The 26,106-nt window shown below is 31.5% G+C and overlaps 4 protein-coding genes and 2 non-coding genes across 6 annotated transcripts; 3 read left to right on the forward strand and 3 right to left on the reverse strand.

Moving 5' to 3' along the window:
• The first annotated feature begins 116 nt into the window (after positions 1–116).
• On the forward strand, positions 117–4,801 carry ERD2 (ER lumen protein retaining receptor family protein). Its single transcript, XM_028062043.2, has 6 exons — positions 117–353; positions 572–837; positions 3,507–3,622; positions 4,024–4,097; positions 4,177–4,240; positions 4,330–4,801. The coding sequence occupies exons 1-6, from the start codon at positions 263–265 to the stop codon at positions 4,364–4,366; spliced, it is 648 nt and encodes a 215-aa protein (XP_027917844.1). The 5' UTR covers positions 117–262; the 3' UTR covers positions 4,367–4,801.
• Positions 4,802–7,097: 2,296 nt separating this feature from the next.
• On the reverse strand, positions 7,098–8,319 carry LOC114176697 (glutathione transferase GST 23-like). Its single transcript, XM_028061816.2, has 2 exons — positions 7,976–8,319; positions 7,098–7,616 (listed from the first exon to the last, which is right to left on the reverse strand). The coding sequence occupies exons 1-2, from the start codon at positions 8,288–8,290 to the stop codon at positions 7,245–7,247; spliced, it is 687 nt and encodes a 228-aa protein (XP_027917617.2). The 5' UTR covers positions 8,291–8,319; the 3' UTR covers positions 7,098–7,244.
• An 816-nt stretch (positions 8,320–9,135) lies between these two features.
• On the forward strand, positions 9,136–9,331 carry LOC114180060 (U2 spliceosomal RNA). Its single transcript, XR_003603635.2, has one exon. It is a non-coding gene; the product is annotated as a U2 spliceosomal RNA (small nuclear RNA).
• A 3,888-nt stretch (positions 9,332–13,219) lies between these two features.
• On the forward strand, positions 13,220–15,424 carry UNE1 (intracellular protein transporter, putative (DUF641)). The gene is given in 3 exon segments (XM_085670739.1): positions 13,220–14,893; positions 15,196–15,232; positions 15,234–15,424. Coding segments are annotated over 3 exon segments (1,386 nt in total). The 5' UTR covers positions 13,220–13,569; the 3' UTR covers positions 15,259–15,424.
• Positions 15,425–19,479: 4,055 nt separating this feature from the next.
• Positions 19,480–19,553, reverse strand: TRNAI-AAU (transfer RNA isoleucine (anticodon AAU)). Its single transcript has one exon. It is a non-coding gene; the product is annotated as a tRNA-Ile (tRNA).
• A 5,256-nt stretch (positions 19,554–24,809) lies between these two features.
• Positions 24,810–25,536, reverse strand: LOC114179960 (B-cell lymphoma 6 protein). Its single transcript, XM_028066477.2, has one exon. It carries the CDS (start codon positions 25,307–25,309, stop codon positions 25,019–25,021), a length of 291 nt encoding a protein of 96 aa, XP_027922278.1. The 5' UTR covers positions 25,310–25,536; the 3' UTR covers positions 24,810–25,018.
• Between the last annotated feature and the right edge of the window lie 570 nt (positions 25,537–26,106).

Below are 26,106 nucleotides of genomic sequence, written 5' to 3' on the forward strand. Positions count from 1 at the left end.
GGAAGAGGTGAGGGGGAAGGCCAGTGTTGGGTGACTCAGCTCCATAGTTTATGCGTATGCCACACCTTTGTCAAAACATCCAAAATAATTAAATAATTAATTAAACAAATAGGAAAAGGAAAAAGAAAAAGACAACACAGTCACGTAATTTTCTTTTGGGTTTCTTTTCGTTGCGTTTCGTTTCTCCAATTCCTTCCTTTGTTTCTGGTTTTCTCTGGTTTTGGAACGTTTTCTCTGAGCCTCTCTTCGTTAGGGCAAAACCATGAACGTCTTCAGGCTCGCCGGTGACATGACCCATCTTCTGAGCATTCTCCTCCTCCTCCTCAAAATCTACGCCACCAAATCATGCTCAGGTCACTCCTCATTCTTATCCGTATTCTCTTCCTCTCTTTTTCTTCTGCTTCCTCCAAAATTCGGACTAATTTGCATTCTGTTTTCGAATGTCGATTCGCGACTTCACTCCCTTAGTCACATTCCTTCGCCAACCAAAAATTCAGGATCAATTCTATAACTAAATCATTTCCGTTATTTCGCCTATTTAACGGAACTGTTATTCTTTCTGGGGTTTCAGGGATTTCTCGCAAGACTCAAGAACTGTACGCTATTGTGTTCATGGCTCGTTATTTGGATCTGTTCACGGACTTCATCTCCGTTTACAACAGCTTCATGAAGGTGATTTTCATCGGCAGCTCCGTAGCCATTGCTTGGTGCATGCGTTTCCACCCCGTGGTCCGGAGAAGTTACGATAGGGAACTCGACACTTTTCGCTATTTTTTTCTTGTTGGGGCCAGCTTTGCTTTGGCACTCATCTGGCACGACAAGTTCACCGTTCTAGAGGTCCGTTACTAATTTTTAATTCAGTCCCCCTTTTTGCACCTCTATTCTCTTTTATCCTGTTAGGTAGAGGCTACTTTCTAATTATTCATTTTGAATATTATCTTCTTTTTTTTAGAGTTTTTGCATTGTGTATGTGTGCTGTAAGTAGAGTCTACTACGCTTAGCCAGGCATCTTCTTCTGTATTTGAGTTGTGGGATTTTACTGTTTTCCATTTGGTTTTGCATTTGTATATGTGCATTGTTATATATCTGATTGACTAGATAGATGATTGATTTGCCCTGTTCCAGTGACTGGGTTTAGATAAGCAGGGGAAAGTGATGGTTGAGTTCGTGAACGAAGGTGCACCCTTGTTTTTGTTGTTTTTGGGTACTGTAGTTATGTTATGATGATCTGAATCTTTGCACCATTGTTTTACTGCTCAGAAATGTTATGACTATGAACTTTTGTTGATAGGAATGAGTCTTTACCCATGGAACCTCATTTTTTATGGTGTTTTTTTAATACATTTTTAGGAGATACGTTTTCACTAATAATTACAAAAAATGCCTCTCTATATTCTTTAGTTCATTTCCTACTTTGAGTGGAAATGCAAATGCGGAAAACAAATTGAAGTGGTGTTTTTGTAAATATTAATGTGGTCATATTAACTAAAATGGAAACAGAAAATAAACCAAATACTATCAAGTTATGTTGCAAATTTCCTTTGCTTTTGAAATTTATTAAGAACTGGACCTAACTCAACCCCACAAAAAATGTCTCTCTATTCTTAGTTCATTTCCTACTTTGAGAGGAAATGCAAATGCATAAAACAAATTGAAGTGGTGTTTTTGTAAATATTAATGTGGTCATATTAAATAAAATGGAAACAGAAAATAAACCAAATACTATCAAGTTATATTGCAAATTTCCTTTGTTTTTTAAATTTATTAAGAAGTGAACTTTAAGCCTAATTAACCCTACAAAACTGACTTGTAAGGTGAGGTTTGCACCCATTTATATATTATGAAATTGCCTTATGTCTAGTCGATGTGTGATTTTCAACAAAATTTGAAACGGTTGTGTTTTTCACTTGAAATTGTGAAATGTGATATGAGCGTTGGCAAATTAACCATGCCTTTGATTGAATGTAACTATACACTATAAAAATGGCTTAGAGATAGTGGTGGTTCCTAGGATCCTATATTCTTTTTTAGTGAGGAATTATTACAATTATGGTTCAACTTGAGTTCGGCAAGTGGAATAATACAGCTATCATGTTCCAGGGCTTACTGCTTACCATTAAATTAGAATGGTACTTGGATGGATCTTTTGAAACCATTCCTATGTATGTCATATCTAGAATCCTCCAAATTCCTTCAAACATTGAGCTTCGGTTTAGGTTTTTGATTTTTTCCTCTCCTTCGATTTGCATAATAATCTTTCAATACCTGAACATTAGTTTCTTGTGAATACAACTCTTGGTTTGAATACTTCATTGGAGAGTGTTGAATTTTTGTGTCATGGATGGAATCTGATGGTATTCCCTAACTTTTCTGAACAGTAGAGTATCAGTTTATGTTTTCTGGCTGGAAGATCATCTTTCGGTCTTTGAATGCTTCTCTTACAAGATTAGAAACTATAGGAAAAGAAAGTTTTATGATTGAAGTTCTCAATTGCTTCTTCATGTAGAAAACTCCTCATTCTTCATGAACACGGTATTTACATCCTCTACTCTCCTTCTCACCTCGACTGCTCTTATCCGGCAACTGCCTCTGTCCGGCAACACAATCTGTTTAGCTACTCACACTTTGCCAACCCATCTTTAGTGAGTGCATGTATGATTTTCATTTTTCTTAATCTTTTATCTTTGTTTCTTTTCTTTTTCTTTTTGTTTTTGGATTTTTGTTAGTGCAAACTGTTATTTTCGTTCCGTAGTTGCTTTTTTGTATTTTTAATTCTTTTTTTGAGTTCAATATTTTTTTTTTAATTTGGGCTTTACATTGTTTTTTCTTGACTTTATACTCTATATCTGTTCAAGGACCGTGAGTTTTTTCTATAAATAATGGTTGGTGTATGAATTTTGATAGAATAGCAGTCATTCTGCTATCCGAATTTTGGGGTCATCCTACTATCTTCTATACACTATCCTGCTATCCCATTTTTGGAGTCAGCTGCACAGCTCTGCTATCCAGGAATGACAACTGTGGCCCAAATAGGTTTGGAGTGCTCTTAACATTTGGGTGGAAATCTAAAAATTATGTTAGGGAGCCATGTGGTATCATGCTTGAAAAGATGATCAAGTTTCACATAATATTTAGCAAGCACTTGGGCGAAAATGCATATTGTTGGTAGTTTAAAAAATTCTACTTATGCATGTCTTATGTTTTATGGCCCTGATACATGATTAATTGGGAAAGGCTAAAAAAGCCTTTAAATGGTAAGGTAGGTCTATGCTTAGTGTGTTATAAAACTTCTGCGGATATCTATTTCCTTTTGGAGTCTGTGGCATGTATAACTGGCTGTTCCATCGCAAGATTTCAAATGTTCTTCGTGTCCAAACATACATTGTTTTCCCTTGTTGATTGCCAATCTGAAAATTGCTTTTGTGCATTACATGTCAGCTTTATAATAATTCCGTTACACATTGTAACATCATGAATGATTATACTTTATGTACATTCGTTAACAGGTTTTCTGGGCATTTTCAATATACTTGGAAGCAGTTGCAATATTGCCCCAGTTGGTTTTGTTGCAAAGAAGTGGTAATGTGGACAATTTGACCGGGCAATATGTATTCTTTCTTGGGTATGCACACTTATGTTGAGATAGTTCTCTTTCTGGGATCTGCATTTATACTTTGGTATCTTACACTATGTTCTCTTTTATCCTGTTTATTAGCAGATTATCCTTTCTAAGTTATTGAGATAACTTATATTGACAATGGTGTATTCATATTTGCCATATTGAAATAGCTTAGAAATTGAACTCGTCCAATGTGTTGTATTATAGATTATACCTCTATTTTTACATGTTTTTCCTAACTTTTTTTATCGTACCCGATTTGCAAATCCTGTTTATTGGTTTGAATTGGCACTTTTATGCTTATGCATTTTTACTAGTTTGTCACTTGATGTTTGCACAATTACTTGAGAAGTTAGCATGCTTTACAGATTTCTCTGAATGTAGTGATTATTTTGAAACTGCAGTGCGTATCGTGCATTTTACATCCTGAACTGGATATACCGCTATCTGACCGAGCCACGATTTACTAGATGGATTGGTAATTAAGGCTAAAAATAAAAACTTCTTTTGGAATTATATGTTTACATTAGTAATATTCTGACTTTCTTTCTTTACAGCTGGCATCTCGGGTGTTGTTCAGACAGCTTTATATGCAGATTTCTTCTATTATTACTTCATCAGGTAATGCTGTTGTCAGTTAAGGTCGATCTTATTTCTCATTTTTAGTATGTCGTATGGCAAATAGATGATATAAGGAGTTTTTGTTTCAGTTGGAAGAACAATTCGAAACTGAAGTTGCCTGCCTGAATTATCTCAAGTTTGTTTAGGAATTTGCACCCCGTGAGGTGAGACCAGTCACTGCTAAATTTTACAGAGCGTGGTTTGGATGATGTTGATGTTGATGTTGAGAAACGGTATAGACCAACTCTTCTCCCTGTTCTTTAGTGGGGTAAGTGGGTTTTGTTTTTCTGGTACAAGGGTAAACGAACGGGTTTTAACTTCTGATAAATCTAACCATCGAAGCAATTCAAGTATAGGTTAAAATGGAAGTCTCCATTGCATATCACACTGTACAGTATGTTCTGTAAGGTAGCTGATTTTTGTTATGATACGAACGATCGTTAGGGCAAAGGATTACACTAAAATTATACAATTTCTTCTTTTCACGGATGTGACTAAACCAAAATTCAGACGGATACACACCGGAACGTGATTGCTTCTATTCTATCCATAGTTATACTATACTTTGTCCGTAGATGAGAAATTCTTAGTTAGGCTTATTAATCACATACTATGTAACAGTAAATTATGAGAGATTTGAACATGCCACATAATACTACCCATCTTAACTCCACATCTGATGTAGTTATTATTTCAACCAAAATGTCACAACGCTATCCTCTACGCTTTTCAATTTAAAATCAATTTGAATGATAAATTTTCAAGGTTATAAAGAACGTGTTAGTTAGAATGGAAAAAGCCAGACACTTGAAGAAGTTCAAATGCAATTTTGGTACCTCTAGTGTGTCTAGGCTTTTTCACGGTATTCTAAAACGTTAACAAATTTGATTCTTCAATTTAAAATTAATTTGAATGATGAATTTTCCAGGTTCTAAAGAACGTGTTGGTTAGAATGGAAAAAAGCCAACACTTGAAGAAGTTCAACTGCAATTTTGGTATCCATAGTGTCTCTAGGCTTTTTCACGGTATTCTAAAACGTTAACAAATTTGATTCATTCGTAATTTTTCGTACGTAAGGATGACAAGTCTAATTTATAATTTGATAATATAATCTAAATAATGAGAAAATAGATTATTTTGAGTTACATGTTTAAAGTGTGATTTTAGACGGGTGGCAGTTCAAAATAATCGTAAGCTTTAGAAACTACGTATCATGATTCTAGTCAGTTTCCATTTTATTTACTCTATTATTGTATATCCTTTTATTTATTATTTGATTCATGTTTCCTTCTTTTGTATGTATGTTTAACTACATTGTAGACGTCAATGTTCAAAATAATTACAGCTCTGCAAACTTTGAAGTGAGATTAGTCGCGGTGAAGAGTTTTTGTAGTATAGTCTTTTTTTCATGATACGATACGATTTGCATTTCCCATTATATAAATCATACTAAAACTCATGTTTGTTCTGGAATCATTGTTGTATCATTGGTATCACACATTGAGTTGCATTGATTGTGATTCTATCAAGAAACACATCCTCAATAGTTTGAGTTTCACTCCAAAGCCGGTGGGGTCACATGATCTGATTTGAAAAACTTTACTCTGCTTCGTTTTATTGCGTGAATTGAGCTGGAAAAGATGCATACTAGTTCCTGCTCTTCCGTATTACAATTGTCATGACTCGTAATGCTCATGAATAATGAAGACGCAACTGTGCGCATGAGAGAAGACAACCCTAATTTGTCTCTTTCTTTTTCATTCTTTTGGGCCATTTTTTTTTCTTAATTTAACAAAGGAGCTGGGACACACAATCCAACTCAATCCAATTATTATAAAGTTAACCTAACTTGCTCTCTAATAAAACCTATCTTTTTAAGGATAATAATTATTATTAATTACATCTTCACATTTTTTTTTAAATCTTTACATTTTCTTTTAAATTTTTATGAATCTTACGATAAATATGAAATATAAGTTATTCAATACAACCCCTCTTTTTTAGTATAATAATTATTATTAATTACATTTTTTTTAAATCTTTACATTTTTTGTAAATGTTTATGAATCTTACTGTACAAAATGATTTATAATATGAAATATAAGTTATTCAATACATAATTTGTATGGAATTCAACTACCATGATTCGTATATCATATTACTCAATTATTTTTGCATATTTCAATTGCTATATTTTAAAATGTTGTTTTACAAGAGAAGAAAAATAAGGAAATTGTTACTTATAATTCTTTATATAAATAAATCATGACAATTTAAAAGAAAATGTTCAGTTAATTTTAATTAATAATGTCAAATTTTTAAACTTAATTTTATAGATTAAAAATTTAAGTGATAGTTATATTTAATGAAACTATTTATCATTCAATAAATAATCTCTCGTACTAATGAGCGTGATTTATTTGTGTTATAAAATAGACTTATGACTATATACATCCAATTTCACGTGGAATAAGTGGATGTCACTTAAAATTAGTAATTTATATACCTAGAACTTGCTTACATATTTTGTTTTATAGATTTTCTTTATAGAAATACCTTTTTTTTTATAGCTAGAACCTATAACATATACATATTAATCTCTGATATAAAAAGGCTAGAAATTATATCATGTTCACACAAACACATATATGTATATACTACTAGTTTTTTCTTTTAGAAGATGTCTCTGTTATTACTATTTTTATTCTTTTATTATCGTTTTCACATTTTCTACCTTCTATTTATTTTCTTAGAATGTTTTTCATACATTTTTCTTATCTTTAGTATTAGAATTGTGTGTGCAAATCACGGCTCACCACACTAGTAATGCGGCATTTACATTTTAGTGCCATTAAAGTGAGTAACACATCCAAAAGTGGTTTATTAGCAACACAAAGAATCCAAAATACAAACATAGACAGTATCATTCCCTGTTCTTATTCTTATCCCACAAACATCTAACATCTTTGCATGCCCTTTGAAACATGGACAGAGAAGAAAATATCTAAACCTTGAACCAACCCTTAAAAGATGAAGAAAGTGCCTTTCTGCGACTGTGGAAGTAAACAAGCATGTTGTCTCTGGGGGGCAAGTTGTCCTTGATCACAGGGTGGCTCAGAAAATTGGTGATCCATGCAGCGGTGGCCGGAAATTTCAGTGGGTCCATTATCTGCATGGATCCAACTTCCTCAAAAACAGGAAGCCAGTAAGAGATCCATCCAAGGGCAAGATCAAGGTACCCAATGTTGTCTCCTCCAAAAAACTTCTTCCCCTTTATCTCTTCTTCAATCTTCTCCATTGCTTCTCTAGCTACTTTCAGAGCCTCTTCCTTGTCCTCCCCGCTGCTGCACATTGCAACCCATGATGGATTCAAAAGCTGTTATACACACAAACACACCCATTGAAAAATAAGTTAATATAGTCATACACACAGCTTTACTTTTATAGAATGGAAATTCTAATTATATAAGTTGAGATTTGTTTTTGAGATGTAATTTCCAACCCACATCCCTCATCCCTCACTTATGTTTCAAAAACAAACTTCACCTTGTTTTGTTTTAAGTTCAAGATTTCGATCAAGATGTGGATAATTCGGTTCGAATGTAGATAAAGGGTGGAGTAACATAACACAACAGCATGCTGATTATTTGAATTCAAAAAGTGATAAAAAAAAAGGTTTTAATGCAGAAAACAAAAAGTAGATAACAAGTGGTGGGTAACTGATTAAGTAAGTACCTTTCGCTCACCAAAATCGGCCCAAAAGTGAACAAGTGCTCTCTGATAAGGATGTTGTGGCAGTAGTGGATACTGCTTCCAAGTTTCATCAATGTATTGAAGGATGATGAATGACTCGGCGATGGGTTTGTGGGCATGGACAAGAACCGGAACCTTCTTTTGAACCGGGTTCAGCTGGAGAAGGAGATTGCTCTTGTTGAAGATATCTTCTTCTATGTATTCATACTCTATTCCCTTCAGCTTCAAGGCCCACTCCACCCTCTTCCCAAATGGACTCACCCAAAAGCTCACCACCTTCACTTCTTCACTTCCCATCTTCTTTCTCTCTCTCAACGTTTCTTCTCTCAGCCTCACATTAAATCATCTGTCGTCGGTTCTTTCGGTAATTTCTGCAAACTATGAATCCAATTTTGCTAGCTCTCGCCGACAAATTTGACCAATATCGACTACAAATTTTGTCAAATTTCAGCCTAACTGGAAGACCTCTCACTTGGGGTGGGGTAACTTTGAAAGTTCAAGAAAGGTATTTGATAAGGGATGTTACTTCTTGAAATGCAAAGATTTCAGGCTTAATATCTCATTGTCATCATGCAAGTAAACTGATCTCGAAGGTTTATGATTGTGATATAATAATAAGGGATAGAAATCGTTTCCACCATTTTAGTAAAGGAGAGTGTTCATGTAAAGATTATTGGTAACTACAACTGTGATCAGTTACCAACTCTTTTCTTTTGCTTAAAATGAATAAATCCTGTACATTTCATTTGAATCCGAAAGCAAGAAGTATGTTTAACGTATACCTATGAATCTAATCATCAGTTAAGCTATAAAACTAACATACTGGATCATATATCTATTACAAATCAGTAGCAAAAAGTTTCCTTGGTTGGTTCTTGTATCCTCAAATTTAACTATATAGAGGCCTAAATGTGGATAAAGAGTGCTCCCAGGTAGTAATCTCACCATTAAAAAATAACGCTATTTAATTTTAACTTATCATCAGGCAGTAGATACTTTGGAATATTGAAGAGAATACGTATAAGGAAGAGAGGCATCTGGTGCATAGTGTTGAACTGCAGTGATAAGTCCCACATTGCTTGGTATTAGAAGAGTCCCTCTAAATCTTATTATAAAACGAACTTTCCTACCATGTAATACTCATACCTTTCTCGGCCTTTTGGCTAAGATCAAGTGTAGTATCTGTTCTTATCAGTTTAATATCTGATATGTGGGCCAATGGTTCACACGATATTAAATTAATTTTTTGATGGGTAGATCTCAATAAAGTGGCTTGCTACTGGGGATCTCTAGTGTCGCTCAAGTCTTGCACTACAGCTTGAGCCTGGCACACCCTACAATACAGTATTAGAGTTTTTGTCTTCATACTTATTATTTTCGTAGTGTATGTCTATCATGTTATTTTGTGAGCCTGATATACCTTAGGAATTAGAATAAAGACTTTGATTTATGTTCCTAAATTTGTATAATGTAGGTTAATATGAATGGAATAACATAGTATTCAGACAAGAAGACTAGACTAAAATGATTCACTTTTTTTTTCATAAGTAGCCAAAAAGATGAGTGGTTTGATGAGGATGGTAAGGTTACAATGGATACTGCTTCCATGTTTCATCCATGTATTCAAGGATGATGAGTGATTCAGCAATGAGTTTGTGGTCATGAACCAGATCAGGAACCTTTTTGTGAACCGTGTCCAACTGCAGAAGAAGATTTCTCTCGTTGAAGATATCTTCTACATACTCATTCTCTATACCCCTCAGTTTCAAAGCCCATTCAACCCTTTTACCAAATGGAGTCACCCAAAAACACCATCTTCACTCCCCATCTTCTCTTTTCAGACCTTCGCCACCTTCTTTTCCTCTTCTTTTCTATATATATATATATATATATATATATATATATATATATATATATATATATATATATATATATATATATATTATGTGTTCTTGCTTTAAATTCTACCCTATACAACATGACTTTATGTTCACTTTCCAAGGATTTTTTTTATCAACTTTTAATGTAACAATAAGAAATTGTAGTTCTTTAAAATAATTAATCCATGCTTTAGAAGTGAGAGGCCAATTTACTTTTACGATATTAAGGAATATAGTTTAAATTGTATAAAAAAGAGTTTGATTGTGTTTATTGTGTTTTCAACGTTTTCTTTACAATTTTTTAGCATGTAATACTTACGCATTAAAAACAGAAAAAACATATCAAAAACTTTTACGAATACAATATAAAGATATTGCTTGAAATACAAGATTAAGCTCCATATGAATATGTCTTTATCAGTAATATTGAGACCATATTTTAATAAACCGCTTGAGTATATGGTAGGTATAGGCAGAATAAAATAATAAAAAATGGTTAAATTTTTTTTTTTAATTTTAAGTGAAAATTAGAATTAATTTATTTTCTAAATTTTAATTTAATTTAATAATTGGAATTCAAGTTTTCAAATCTAAAGTATTCAATTATTACTCGTTTACATAAATCTCAACAATTTGCTCATGAAAAATACTGAAAGCCTGTCTGAATTGGGCCTAAAGATCGGTCCACACAAATAATGGGATTTTATGATATCTGGTCACCGGTAAAAACAAATTATGATATTGGTTTTGGTCTTATTCAAGTACGATGAGTGACCAAAGAACCGGAACCTTCTTCTGAACCGGGTTCAGTTTCAGAAGGAGATCACTCTTGCTGAAGATATCTTCTTCCACGTACTCCCAATCATCTTCAGCATTGTTCTTTCTATTTATTGTTCTACACTATTATCTGTTAGTTTTGGTCACCACTAACCTCACTCACACATTTTTTTTTTTCATTAACAACTTTTTAAATATTAAATTTTTAGTCATTGATTGAAAATATTAAACCCTATACCTAGTGCATTTTTTGAACATATTTTACTTACACATTATAGATTCATGCAATGAAATACACAAATTTATCAAACCAGCGAACATTCACATTATTTATAAACGAATTAATCACTGTTTAGTTGTTTCGTGGCCGGAGAAAAATGGAAAAATATATATCACTAAAAGGATCAATAACAAGTTCATTATAAAAGTGTGTATTGAATTTCGTGAAAGGATAATAAAATATATGATACTGTTTAGTACTGTTTGAAGGTATTTTAGGCGACAATTTATTTATACACACTTGAGATAATATATTTTTAAACATAGTGATGTAATATTTTATTATTTTCAATATATGAATCACGATTTGCATATTTATACCTTTAATTTTATAATCCTTTTAGGTTGATCCGCCACTCGGACTGTCAATTTATTTATACTTTTCAACATAAAATGTCGGCCTTGGTCCAATAATATAGCTTTTATATAATTTTGTAACTTCTAACACGTTTTTTTTTTTTTATTTAGTACTAGTGATTTTTGTAGTTTATACTTTCACAAAAGAAATATGGAATGGAACCTGAAAATTTTATTTAAAAGAAGACTCTCAAGAACAAAATCAAATAACTTGTGAAATGGTATGTACTTTTTATTAAATTTACAGTTGAATCTTTAATTCCAAATTCATCTCAATTGAACGAGCATTTACCAGTAAATAAACTTTACAAATATCCATAAAAGATAGAAATATGATTCCGACCTAATTGTGAATCATATGTTAGTTATACGTTGATATCACATTTCTTCAGTTTTCAAGAAGATAAAGCAAAATATATTATGATAATCCATTGTTGTCCCAAGTTGACTATGTTGTACCCCATTTCTTGCATGTTTAATTAAGAACTGAGCCTATATTTCAGTCACAATCATTCTTTCGGCTCATGTTTTTCCACCATTGCCACAACCTTGGTCCCATCCTTTGCTTCTGTGGGATTAATTTAAGTACAACTAATATACCAACAATATAACATACAAATATAATCAAATTCAAATTTTCATATCAAGGAAAAGCCAAAGTCCTTTACCCTAAGAGTGGAAACACATCGTTTTGTTTCTCTTTTTCTTCTGCCAACTATTTTCCAATTATTCACAAAACCTCAAGAAAAGGTTTGTTTCTTCTTCATTTGCTGCATTCGGACACAGACAGAGACACAACGACACTTTTTTTCTGCTACCTTCTATTTTTATTTACTTCAATAAGTTTTGAGTTTAAATTTAGAATCCAGATTCTTGTAGTGTGAAAAGAATCTAACTACATCGTTCACACATGTCAATATTTGCTGCGTAGCACTTGCTCATCTGGACTTGGCAGTGTCCTTTATTACTGCAGAAATTAAATTGCGGGTAATATTATACAAATTGAAATATTATTATTACTTTAAAACATTGTTACATAGAGTTATGTTACTTTATTCAAGTAGAATTACCTTTTATAAAAGGTATATGAGATCTGAATGGAACTTAATAACTTTATGCATTAGTTGTTTATTTTTGACTTTTACTGAATACAATGAATAAAAAAGAATGCAGGCAAAGCATTTTTCATGCTTCTGTTTCTGCTGCAGAGCTGCTTAACTGATATTCCTTCTCTTCATCTCTAGAGAGTTTTGATAACCATTGAAATAGCTTTTTGAAAACCACAATAATGTTTCTGACTGTAGTGTCCCCCACAAAATAAAAGCTATATATGCGTACGTATTTAATATTTTTAACATAAAGCCTGGATAATGGTAAACTTTATTCAGGTTGGCTACATAGCTACAAAATATTTGTAGCCGTTCATGTACCTACAGCTACAATGAACCACTTCCAATAATGAATCGAATCTTTTCTTGAGGTACCAATATGGAAATAAAAAAAATGAAGATAAAAGAGGATTCAAAATCTTGTTTACTGTTGCTGTTTATCTGCATAAACAATTACTGTGGAGTGCTTAATAACCATCATTTGGTTTTCCAAACCAGAAGATATTTAGCATGCTGGTAAAGACAACATCTCTAGCTCCTCACATGTTTCATAATGTTTTCCATCAGACAAGCATCACAGATTCACAATGACACTTTTACCATATATGTGCATGAGTATTAAACTCATAACTCTCACTGTGTATTCTTATGTATACCTAATAGTTTGTGGGAAAAGCTGAATCGTATGGTTGGTAGGGTCGACAATTAGATGATACCCATCAATCACGTAAGGCTACAGGCCCCACACTATCATCTCTCTGGGTACCTCTACAGGTATTATTCCAAAAAACAAGTAAATAGAAAAAGGAAAAAGAGTAAACAATCACTACCTTGGCTTCAATCTCAAACTTCTTCTACTACAAGCCTACTTCCAGTATTTAACATCTTTCATCACAAAGCTAAACCATTCCTCCTTTTTCTTTTCCCGCGCTTTAAAACCACTCTTGTTTCCTTAATTTTCTACATTATATTAATATCACCCCCTTCTAATCTCTATCTGATAGCATAGTCAAAGATTTGGGCCTGCTTTTCCAACCAAAATCTCCTTTTTCTGCTAACGTTTTCTCTCACACAACTTCCCTTTCTTGGATTTCATTGATTTTTGCTGTGAACACACACAACACACGTTCCCCCCAAACTCTTATGCTTCAAACAACAAAATCTGTGTGTGGAGATGGAAACCGTTAAACCAAAATCAGCACTGAACAATAGGAGCAAGAAACTGGCGAAGACGTTCCAGAAGGTGATCAGCCTCCGAAGTGCAACCAAACTCGCTTCTAACAATGGCATATGCATGCTCAACTCCCACCTCAAAGTCAAGGAGGATCTCTTCTCCGATCATCAGAGCAAAACCCACCAAGGGAATGGCAGAAATAGAGCCGTTATGGAGGCTCTCATTGCAAGACTCTTCGCTGGGGTCACCACCATCAAAGCAGCATATGCAGAACTCCAAATGGCGCAGCACCCGTACAACAACGAGTCCATTCAAGCCGCGGATCAAGCCGTGGTGGATGAACTCAAAGCCATATCAGAGTTGAAGCGGAGGTTCTTGAAAAAAGAGCTTGATCTTTCACCCCAAGTCACCATTATGCTCGCGGAGATTCAGGAACAGCAGAGCCTGATGAAAACCTACGAAATCACCATCAAGAGGCTCGAAGCCGAGGTTGATTTCAAGGACTCCAACATCTCATCGCTCAAAAAACACCTCGACGACTGTGTTTCCTTCAACAAAACACTTGAAAAGAAGCTCAACGCGAGTGGCTCGTTGTCACTGTTCGATAACCTCACACATTCAGCGTTGATTCCAACCCATTTCGTCCATTTTCTTCACCACACTTTGCGATCAGTTCGAAGCTTCTCCAAGTTGATGATGGCGGAGATGGAGTCTGCTCACTGGGATCTCGAAGCCGCCGTCAAGTTCATCCACCCAAATGCCGTTTTCGCCAAACCAACTCACCAGAGCTTCGCATTTGAATCATTTGTGTGCATAACAATGTTTGAAGGCTTCAACAATCCAAACTTCAGCGTGCAAGAAGACCCGCCTCAGAAGCACTCACTCCAACACGGACAAAGTCTCTACTTTGACAAATTCAAAAAGCTCAAGTCTCTAAACCCGAGACAGTACTTAACCCACAACCCAAACTCTTCCTTCTCCAAGTTCCTGAAATCCAAGTACCTTCAAGTGGTGCATGCCAAAATGGAGTGTTCCTTGTTTGGCAACTTGAACCAGAGGAAGGTGGTGAACTCTGGAGGGTACCCAGATTCCGCGTTCTTCATCGCGTTTGCAGAGATGGCAAAGCGCGTTTGGACCCTGCATTGTTTGGCATTATCGTTTCACGACGACGTTACTGTTTTTCAGGTCAAGAAGAACACGAGGTTCTCTGAGGTTTACATGGAAAGTGTGACAGAGGAAGCTGTTTCAGCTTCGGGGGAATCCTCTGATTCCAATTCCGGCGAGCTTAGGGTGGGTTTCACGGTGGTTCCGGGTTTCAAAATCGGTAAGACAGTGATACAGAGTCAGGTTTACCTCTCTCTGGTGGGTTCTCCGGCAAGTTCCTGATACGTATCATTATTAGTATTAATTACTGTATTAGTATCCCTTGTCACGGTAATGCTAATGTTATGAGTATAATACTCATAATGAGTTGTCAAGTATATTACTAAGCGTTAATTTACAAAATAAATGTCTAGAAATTTATTAAATATATAATAATGAGTATTATTAAATGAATACTTGACAACTCATTTTCTGTATTATTACTTGAGGGAGAGAGCAAAGTATTAATTCCTGTATAATTAGGCATTTTTGAGGTTATTATTGTATATTTGGTCTCAGCGTAGGATGCTTCAGGTGCTCTGTTAGACACTCTCCAAGGAAATTATAGTACTATACATTTGGTATATACACTTTTCACACTCTGTTTTCTTTTTCTTCACTTATCATTAATGTCAAATGTAAATCATCTTGTATTATGGTGCTGTAGTATAATAAATGACGGATAAGTCTCTCTCTGTTGATTATTGCTTCATTTAATTGGCCAAGTATAGGAGTAATGATTCAAAGCATAATCATTGTGTTAAGTTTGCCTAGAGTGTATGTTAAGTTTTACTTTAATAAGCACAGCCTTCATTACTTAACCAAGTGTTGCCGTAGTGCTCAATCATAAACCGTTGTATAAAGTTAAAGTCCAAAGTTTATGGCTATTTTACGGGAAAGTTTTCGATGTATTATTCTGTAATAGAACCATAATGTGTATGTCGTATGTTTTAACTACCTTGTCATGGGCGTGTTTGTTTTACTTTAATCTTTGAGAGGGGTTTCATTTTTAGGTGGTCTTGTAACTCAGTAATGTTTTGTTATAACATGTTTGTGTTATGATTTAGAATCTGAAAATGATAATTTAGGCAAAATAACAACAAATATTTATTTCCTTAAACTGGGTGGAGAGGTGGAGAGAAGAGTGTTAATGATTGAATTTGAATTGAAAAAGTAGGATTTGATAAGAGAAGAGTGGGGTGTGTGCATGATTGATGGGCCAGGGGGTGCAATGAGAGAGAGAGGCCAATCAAGTGCTTCAGAATCGATGACAATAGGGAGGCGCGTGGAATAAGTGTGGGTGGAGGGGAGCCACAAAGGGGTGGATACTGTAACTAAAATTGAGAGCAGAAAGAGCAGAGAGAGACAGAGCCATAGGCATTTGGGACCCACATGTAAATTGGGCAACAGGGTGGTGCTGCTGGTGGTGCCACCATTATAAGATTTAGGGACCCACAAAAGAGAAACTTTGAGTGTCAGATTTGTTTCTTCTTGCAAATACTTCCATTTTTTATGTCAGAAATGAACTCACCGGCTGTTGGAACAGTAATGGTTCAAACTTCTTGATATTTGAATTTGATGCCACAAAAGTAGGGAATATGCTGCTTAATTTGCTGTTAACCTCACACGTTAATCAATGTGGTTAACCTTTAAATAAAGCCAAATTAGGGTAGTGATTAAATAACCATGGTGGAGAGATAAGAGTTGAAGGATTTGATAGAAGACACAAATAAGATACGATAGAGACTTGGGCATATGATAAATTTGAAATATTACGAGACATGAGAAGGGTACAAAATAATACGTTACAGGAATATAAAGAAATATTGAACTTGTTCGTGCAATGTCTGACAGAGGTACATGTAGAAGTGTACGTTGGAAATTTGTTATTTGTTTGGGGAAACTTTTATACTATAGTTCACGAGATGGCTAGGCAAACATGTGAAGAGTCGATGTTACTCCTGCTACACAATAATTTCTGCCGTTTCCATAGCAAAATCCCATTCAGCAATTTTATTAGTGTAAATGTGAAACTAAATATTGATACCAATTCAAGTGTAACTTTAAGATTCTTAAGTTTTATTATGATGAACAATGATAGTAATAAAGGGTATTCGTGATTTGAAGAATTTTACTTGAATGATGTTGTGACTTCTTTTACTAGGATTTAGACTTGTTAACAAATATGAATTTAGCAACTAAATTTTGTGATCGCATCATTGGTGGGAGAGTGGAACAAGAGAAAAAGAGTTTTTTTTTCTTGGTATGATATATGATGGGAGAAAATAATAATAATAATACGTAGTTTGAAATTAATTTTGAAGAGTTGAGCATGAGGAAGCATATGAAAGAGAGTAAGTGGGAATTGTGATGCAATTGGGTAAGAATGTTTACCGATTTAGATATTTTAGTTTATTCGAAGCTTGATGTGCACTCCAAATACCAAAGTCCAGTGAATAAATACTAAAGACCTCATCAATCAATCCCTTTTAACAAAAGATGAAATGTTTGAGAGCATCATCACCAAAGGAAGCCTCACTCAACATATTTCATGAGGATCACACAATCCCTGTTTCTTCAGTTTCTTATGCCATTTACACAAAAGATGACAACAGGAAGATATAAGGTTAGTAGTTTAGTGGTAAAGTTGAAATAAATGTGAGAGAGGTTATAAATTCAACTTTTCTATAATGGTTACATTTGAATGATATAAGATTGATTCAATGGGTTTGAAGAGAGAGTGACATGTATTCATCAATTTTGTTTAATTTGGTCTTTTTGGTAATGTTGTTTAAAAAATTAACAAAGGGTGATGTGCCATTTGGTAAGTTTTTTGTTTTTTTCTTTTAAATGTTCACTTGTCAAGCTATTATCGTGACGTGTCAATGTCAGATTTTTATATTCAATTTAGTTTTGATATTCCTTAATTTTGTTCAATTCAATCTCATTTTTTTTTAAATTGAGCAGTTTTGAATCTTTTCCAAATTGAGATCAAATTTAATTTCTATATAAATTTTATACTGATATTTGTATTAAAATTCACATTTTTATCAAATATTTTAATGGGTTAAATATGTTTTTGATTCTTCAACTTTTGGTGAAAATTGGAATTAGTCCATTTTGAAAATCTTGAACCAATTTAGTCCATCAACTCTATACATATGTGGATTTAGTCCTTTTAATCGAATTTTATTAAGTTTATTTGACGTTTCAAACACATTGTACTATAGTATTATAGTTTGTTTACACTATTTGACACATTTTCACTTCACTGTCAGCTAAGAAACGCGATTGAAACCTCAAATAAACTTTAAAAAAATAAATTTGGTTTAAAGAACTAAATTCACGCATTCCTAAAAATGAGGAACTAAATTAGTTTAACGTTTACAAGGGGGACTAATCCCAATGTTTACTAGAAGTTGAAAGACCAAAAACATATTTAACCCTATTTTAATTTAAAGTTAGAGTTGATTTAAAATTAAAATAAAAATTTTAAAGGTATAGAATAACACCATTGGTTTAGAATTCTAAGAAGTTAAGAATCAAATATAGAAATATAATCGATTAATATAATGTTATATGATATTTTTAAGCGATTTTGAATACTTTGTGATTTCTAACATCTCAACATTTCAAATCAATGGTGTTATTTTCCACTTTTAAAGTTTTCATTTTAATTTTAAACCAATTGTAGTCCTAAAACAAAATTACTTATTTTTTATTAGATTTGAACTGATCCGAACAAAAACAAAGAGTATCAAAACCAAATTGAATATAAAAAATTGACCCTGACACGTGACACAATACTGACTTGACACGTGAACATTTTTTTAAAATTAAAAAATTGGAAAAAATAAAAGAAAAAACAAAATGGATTACCAAATAAGGATATTTATGTGAATCAAAATTTTGATTTTGAAGGGAAAAGACTCGAAAAGAAGGTGTATAAATTGAATAAGGTTTTTTATGAGTTAAAACAAACTTTTTGGAAATGAAACTTAGTCTTTATTATTTTTAAAAATTGACATATGTAGTTAAGAAAAAAAAAATACAAATGCTTGACATATTATATAGAGAGAAACTTAATAGGTTTATGTGTTTTTTTACGAGTTTATTGAATTTTATGTGATTTAATATTTGTATTCTCAATTGAATTACTATTTTTTATTTAAAATGAGTCAATGTATTGGTGTTGATAGCGTTTGAAATATGATTACATGTTAATCGTGATTGTGGGCTTCTTCAACCCTTGATTATGTCCTTTTATACTTACAACATCAGTTTCTACTATTTTCAAAGACTCTCATAGAAGTAAGATAAATGAGTTAAAAATTGGAGAAGTTCAAAGTCACTAATATTTTTTAAATTGTGTCAACAAGGACTAAATCAACCACTTTTAAATAAATTGACGACTAAATGAAGTAAAAAAAAAGTAAAAGATCACATTGAAAATAATATTTTGTAATTTTTGTGTGCATTATTGTATTCGTAAAAAAATTGGTTCTTCTTGATGCCACAATTTTCCGAAAGGTAAATGTGCTGTTATTGATATTAGATTTTGAAAAATAAATGTTACCAGTGTTTTAAAAATAAATAAGTGAGTATAACATTGTTAAATTGGAAGGAGTTAAATAAGTAAATTAATTTTTTATTTTGGTAATCAGGTCATTGAAAGGTAAATGAGCCGTTAACATTAGATTTTTGAAATAAAAGTTAAACTCACAAAAACAAAATCCAGAGTAATCAGGTAATTGAAAAAGAAAATTTTGGCCCATGCAGGTCTCGAACCTGCGACCTTGGCGTTATTAGCACCACGCTCTAACCAACTGAGCTAATGGGCCGCACGTTAAAGCCTTGAAATATTACTATTTATATTAATCTATAATAAATTTATGTGATGGATTCGCACTTGGAATATTGCTATTTATTGTAATAGTAAAGTGTTTTTAAAAATACACGAGACAAAGTGAAGTGAAGAGATAAAATGAAACTAAATTTAAGAAATTGAGTCTACATGTCTAAAGTACTAAATTAATATAAAAATTAATTAACGTAAACAATAATATTAAGATCAAAATGTAGAATTTTATTAAGAATAATATATCATTACTCAATTTGTTTACACACTTTAAAGTCAGCAATGGAATACCTGATGCGTCCCGAAAGACCCAATTTTTATTGGGCCTTCGCAGCTCTTTGAAACCCAACTTCTCCATATCTTTATAAACAATATTTCAGTAATGATATTTTCTTCATATATTATTATAATTAATTGACATATAGTTATATTAATAAATATAAAGATTATCAAAATAATTTTGATTTTATTTTCATAATTATTAATATCATTATATTATGGATCAATATTTCAATTTGAACCACTTATTTATATCTAACACATATTCATGTTTAATTTTTTAAAATACTATATCAGTTAAATATCTAATTTATAAAATAGTAATACTTTTACGATAACAATAATTTATTTTTTTTATGTTAACAATTTTAATAATTTTAATTTTGATTAACACTACATAATATATATTTTTTATATTTTTAAAATTTATTATATATATATATATATATATATATATATATTTATTTATTTATTATTTTCAAAATAAACATTTCGACGTATTCATTACATATCATATCTCATACAAATATTATATCTATCCATTATCACCTCATTAATACCTACGTTAATAAACATTTCTAATTCAAAACAAACAACGTGGTCCAATAAGTGCAACAAATTATTAACATGACTAGATATAGCAATCTAGTGGCGGAATGAGATCATCCATCTACTTCTTTTCCTTTTCAATTGAGAAATAATAATTCTTGGAAAAAAATGGCAACAGAGAAAGTACTCTTTTTTAGCAAACACAAAACGTTTAATTATTGAATTATTGATAGAAAATAAGACGCATAATAACTTTGGACAAGACTTAACTCCTTCTTAATGAGTTGGAAACTTGATAACCTTACCTACGGTTCTTTTTCCCCTGAAATTAAAGCAAGAAGATAAAGACCGAAAACTCAATCAGTATGAGCAGAAGCACATATTTCTGCATTAATATCTTAACATCAAATTAAATATAGAGATAAGATATTTACAATATGCAGTGAACAAGCATTACAATTCAGTGAACAATCACATTTTATAAATTGAGTTAAATTTATAATATATATATATATATATATATATATATATATATATATATCCGAAGATTATATTAAAATTCATCCTAATAAAAAATTTTATTTATTTTGGACCTATTGTATTATTTGTTATTGGAATATTATTGCATTAGTTAATGTTTAATCTTTTGTTAAAGATGAATATGTCTCAACGTAGAAAAATGAGTTAAATAATGCATATAAATTAATCATGAAAGATTAAGTTAAATTTAAAATTTTCTTAAAACCAAATACTAGTAAAAAGTAGTTCAAAGATGAAACATCATTAGACCTAAAATAAAAATTTTAGTACTAATATTTAATTATTAAATTAATTGTAAAATTATGTTTAAGGAAAAAGACCTCACAACTCTTGTTAGTATTTATATATCTCTATAAAATAAATTATAAAATCATGTTTAAGAAAAAAAAAGTCTTAAAATTTTTTTAGTACTAATATAACTCTATTAAATTAATTATAACTTTATATGTGAGAATAAAATTTAATTAAATTATTATTGATATCTGTTAATTTTTATTGATATTAAAAATAATATGTAATAAGTTAAAAAAAATCAATAAATTATAATTTTGTTTAGGAAGAAGAGAATGATTAGAGTTATCTTCATTATTTTATAATTAATTTTTATTTCTATTTTCTTCTTTTACCCCATCTCTTTGACTTCTTATCAATTGATTTCACTATTCTGTTCTTTCTTGCTTTTTTCTATTATAAAGTTCTTCTTTTGAATGTTTAGACTTATTCAATTTTTTGTATCTCATGTTATATGTTTCTACCAATATTTTAATCCTCATTTTTGGTTAGTATGTTTTTCTTTTTATTTATGTTGATGTTGTTTTTATTCTATTTGTTAAATTTGTATTAAGATTATAAATGTGTATGTTTTGCTTGATTTTTGTTTTTCAGTATTTTTTAAATTATGAATTTTGAAAGTTTTTCTGCATATATTTTAATAAGAAATTAAAATATATGCTAGGATTGAAAAAAACTAGTACCTAGAGCTTAGCTTATGGTGGATAATGGAAATGAAATTCCTAATTAAACAAGTCTAAGTAACGTAAGTTAAAAGTAATTTCGTTATAACTTTTAAAATACGAATCCTGATTTAATGACTTTAGAGTTTTCAGAAAAAATAAAATAGGAATTGAATGTGCTAATAACTCAAGAACAAACTCAAAAAACACAGGTGTGGAGACTTTGAACCCATAAGACTTTGAACTCATCATGATTAATGTGTGTGAAGGTGTGGAGATGGCAAAACACAGGCCAGTGACGGTGATCCCCTTATGAGAAAAACAGGTGGGTGAATCTTTGTTCGTTGGACGCGTTTTCAGTGTTCTGTGATGCTATTTTTTTCCCCAAAATATATGCAACCTTAATGGCAGACCAGTAGTTGCAGACATGGACCATCTCCAACACCATTTTTCTCTTCCTACTTTGTACTTTCAACTTCAAGATCTCACCTACCATGCTTTCTCAATTTCAGTATATCCAAAACACCTTTTCTTACAAACACTTCTTTCATGGAAATAATATTTCAAACTCTTACACCTGCTATAACAATTTTTTCAGATTCAATTTATTAACATATCTGGGATCATTGCAGTTTTTCTCCCACAAAATTATTATACCTTACAATCCTCATTAAACTTCCTTCTCTTCTACTCTTCTTACAAAATCACCAATCAACATAATATGTCTATTGTGTCTTCATCACATGGCCAAGAAAATCAACAACTTAATTCAAAGCTATAACGACCAGTTAGAGGTCTTTAATAAATTAGCTTTTTAAATGATTGATAAATATAAAATGACATTAACAAATATTTATATTAAAATCTTAAAAAAAATATTTTTAATGCATGCTTTAAGTTTTTAAATTAGTTTTGCATTTTGAACTCTTGTAATATTTCTTTAAATACACTTTCATTGATAGTATATTTCATTGAATAATTAAATTACAGCAACTTAATAAAATGTATCTAAACTTTGGGTTACGTGGAATTGAGGTTAAAAATCGTTAATAGCACACGTACTAGTGAATAAATAATGATTACTATTAATTATCAAATAATAATTAGGAATTTACGTAACTTCTCCCCAATGAGTATCATTGGATTTGGATTATGTGGATGTTACATACAAGCACCATTTTTATATAAGAATTATTTTCTAATCATTAAAAAATAATTTGTAATACCCATTTTAAAGAAATTATATATAACATGTGAGATATACAGCAATCCATTTTAAATTCTTAAAAAGTGTTATAACTGAAAAAAAAAAAAGTATTGAAATTATTAAAACGGATCTTGCGCATAGTAAGATTAATAAAATTATAAAATCTTTCGGGATTGATTATTGGAGTGCTTATTTCACTACTTTTATAGAAACTTTTTTTTTTTTCATTAGAATTGAGTGAGAACTTTTCGAGATGACCTCAAATTTTTTATCACTAACTTATAAAAAAAGAAGGTCCATCTGTAATAGATTCTCTAATATTCAAGTTAATAAAAACATAAAAATACAAATAGTTCTAAGAAAATGTATCAGATTGAGTGAGCACTCCCTTATGAGAATGGATCGCATTTATAAATAAGTATAGACTGTTGCTGTATTTAATAGATAATGTTTTTATTGTTATATGACACATTATATATATGATAATAACATTAATTAACATATTACGCTTTTATAATATTATTGATTAATATATTATGATTTTATAATATCATTGATTGACGGATTGTATTTTTATAATATCATTGATTGATTGACATATTATGCCTTTGTATTAGATTATTTAATATAACATGATATTGCAAATACTAAAAAATGATTATTTGAAGAAATATTATTACGATCTAATTAATTTGCTTAATTTGGGTTATAGGGAAGGTACAATTCTATATTGTCAAGATTTTATTGCAAAAAGTTTAACATTGCATTATGAGTACTATCCTATACCTTTACGAACGAAAAATGAAGTTAATAATAATGTTTGGTATAATTAATTGGTATTTCTAGACATTTGAATTAAGAAGGCAGTGAGAAAGACTTTTCTGAGATGTGGGAGAGAATTGAGATTAATTATTAGTTCTTATAATAAGTAATTAAAAATAATATAAAAATTATATTAGTCATTTAAAAAATATTGTGAAGCTTTTTTAGGTGATTACATATAACGTACAATTTTTCTCTATCTATGTTTATTTATATAATTTAACTTTTTTTTTGTTGGTAATTCAAATTTATTTTAAAAAATTTCGTAAAAATGCTTCATACTAAATACATTTGTTTTGAAAAAAAAAATTGTTTGTGGAAAGTGACATGTCAACAAAAATAACACATACAAATCGGGAGAAAATTTTCTTTTTAATCATGTGTCACGTCTTAATTAAAGAGACTGAAAAGGAAGGTGAAAAGTATATAAAAGTAATTTGGATCTCTAACCATCGAACCATATCATCACCGAGTCATATCATCACCGAGTCACAAGTACGTACTAAAACACACACAATTAGATTCCTTAAAACACATTGACTAAGATTTAACTTTTACTTGTGTGCATGAAAAAAAACTTTATTACAAAAGACAAATCACACTTTAAGAAAAGCTATGCCCTTAATAATAATAATAATTAAGCATCGGTTTTCAAACAGAGATACCATCGAATCTTTGCACACCAACTCTTTGTGAAAAAAAAAAAAGTAAGTGGAAGCTTACTAACAATTGTCTGAAATGGAGTTTTTTTTTTTTTTTTCATTTTTTAGAATTTCTTAGTATGACAACAAATGGAGTTATGTTATCTCTGGATTCCAGAAAACGTTGATGCAAAGGTTACTCATTGACGTAAAGTTTCAACATTTATAATTCATTTATGTTTCTCATTGATGTAATCGTAAAGGGAAAGCAAATAGTCCCAAAACAGAGGAAATCACATACACATATATATTCATTCCACTATCTTTATTTATTTATTTATATCACAAAATCACACTCCACCATGCAAAGAATCCGACTTATAACAAAACTGAACCAATAACAAAAAAAAAATGTCGTGTCCTCTCAACATAGGAATTAAAGAAGAAAGAAAAATGATTAATGGCCAGCACCAGGACTAGGGACAGATTTGAGAAGAACACGATCGATAGTTATAAGGTGTCGGGATATGAGCTTCTCTTCAACCTCCGTGTCGTGACCTTTCTTGCTTGGAGAAGACGGTTGCACAGTACCCTTAGGAAGGGCATTCAGAAACAAATTGTCCCTTCTTGAAGATGGACTCACTTTGTTGTGGTTGTTTTGCAGAGCAAGTTTTCTTGCCTCTAAACAAGAGCATAGTGAAGCCAAGAGAATCATCGAGAGGAGTAGCACAGTGCTGGGTCGTGCCATGTTAATTAATTGGACCAAACGATTGAGAAGGAACGAGAGAGAGAGAGAGAGAGAGAGAGAGAGAGAGAGAAAGAGAGGTTGTTGTAATATATATACACACACTGAGAGAATGAAAGAGAGAGAGAGAGAGAGAGAGAGAGAGAGAGAAGTTGGAGATGAAGCTAGGTTTAAGGGATTGGGCAAAGTGAAGAGAAAGTGGCGTGGGGTTTGAAAATCCAAAATGTGATTCAGAGAGGAAAATGGAATGGAATTGAATGGAAATATTGGTGAGTCTATATAGTTAATTAATTGGGATATTTCATCATAATTGATAATATATTTAAATGTTACAATCCCACACGTAGTCATCAAAATTAAAGCATTTTTGTTAGTATCTGTCTTCTTAACACCTTTTTCTTAAAGTCACATATTTAATTATTTAAAATAAAAATGTTAATATTCAATTATTTAGTGTTACAGGTGTAATATTCAAACTGAACATTTTTCCCAATACTTTCTAGGTGAAGCTTTAATAGTGTACCTGCAAAATTTCAACTCTCAAATAAGTGAGCATACATGATACAGGGGATGAAGTGTACCTCAAATCTTAAGGGTATGTTTAGAGAATCTACGTAATTATGTGGTGTCTTTATAAAAAATATTATATAATTAATATCAATTAATAGTAAAGATTGTTAGTGTGATTTGTAGTACAGTAATTATAAAAGTTAATAAATGATTATATATATAGTTATAATTAGAATGATTCGTCTCTTGAACTATGATTTATAGTTTTTGAAAAAATAAAAGAGATTTGT

The sequence above is a fragment of the Vigna unguiculata genome, chromosome 3, assembly GCF_037176805.1.
Source record: "Vigna unguiculata cultivar grain cowpea cultivar isolate G323 ecotype 2 chromosome 3, ASM3717680v1, whole genome shotgun sequence".
Lineage (NCBI taxonomy): Eukaryota > Viridiplantae > Streptophyta > Magnoliopsida > Fabales > Fabaceae > Vigna > Vigna unguiculata.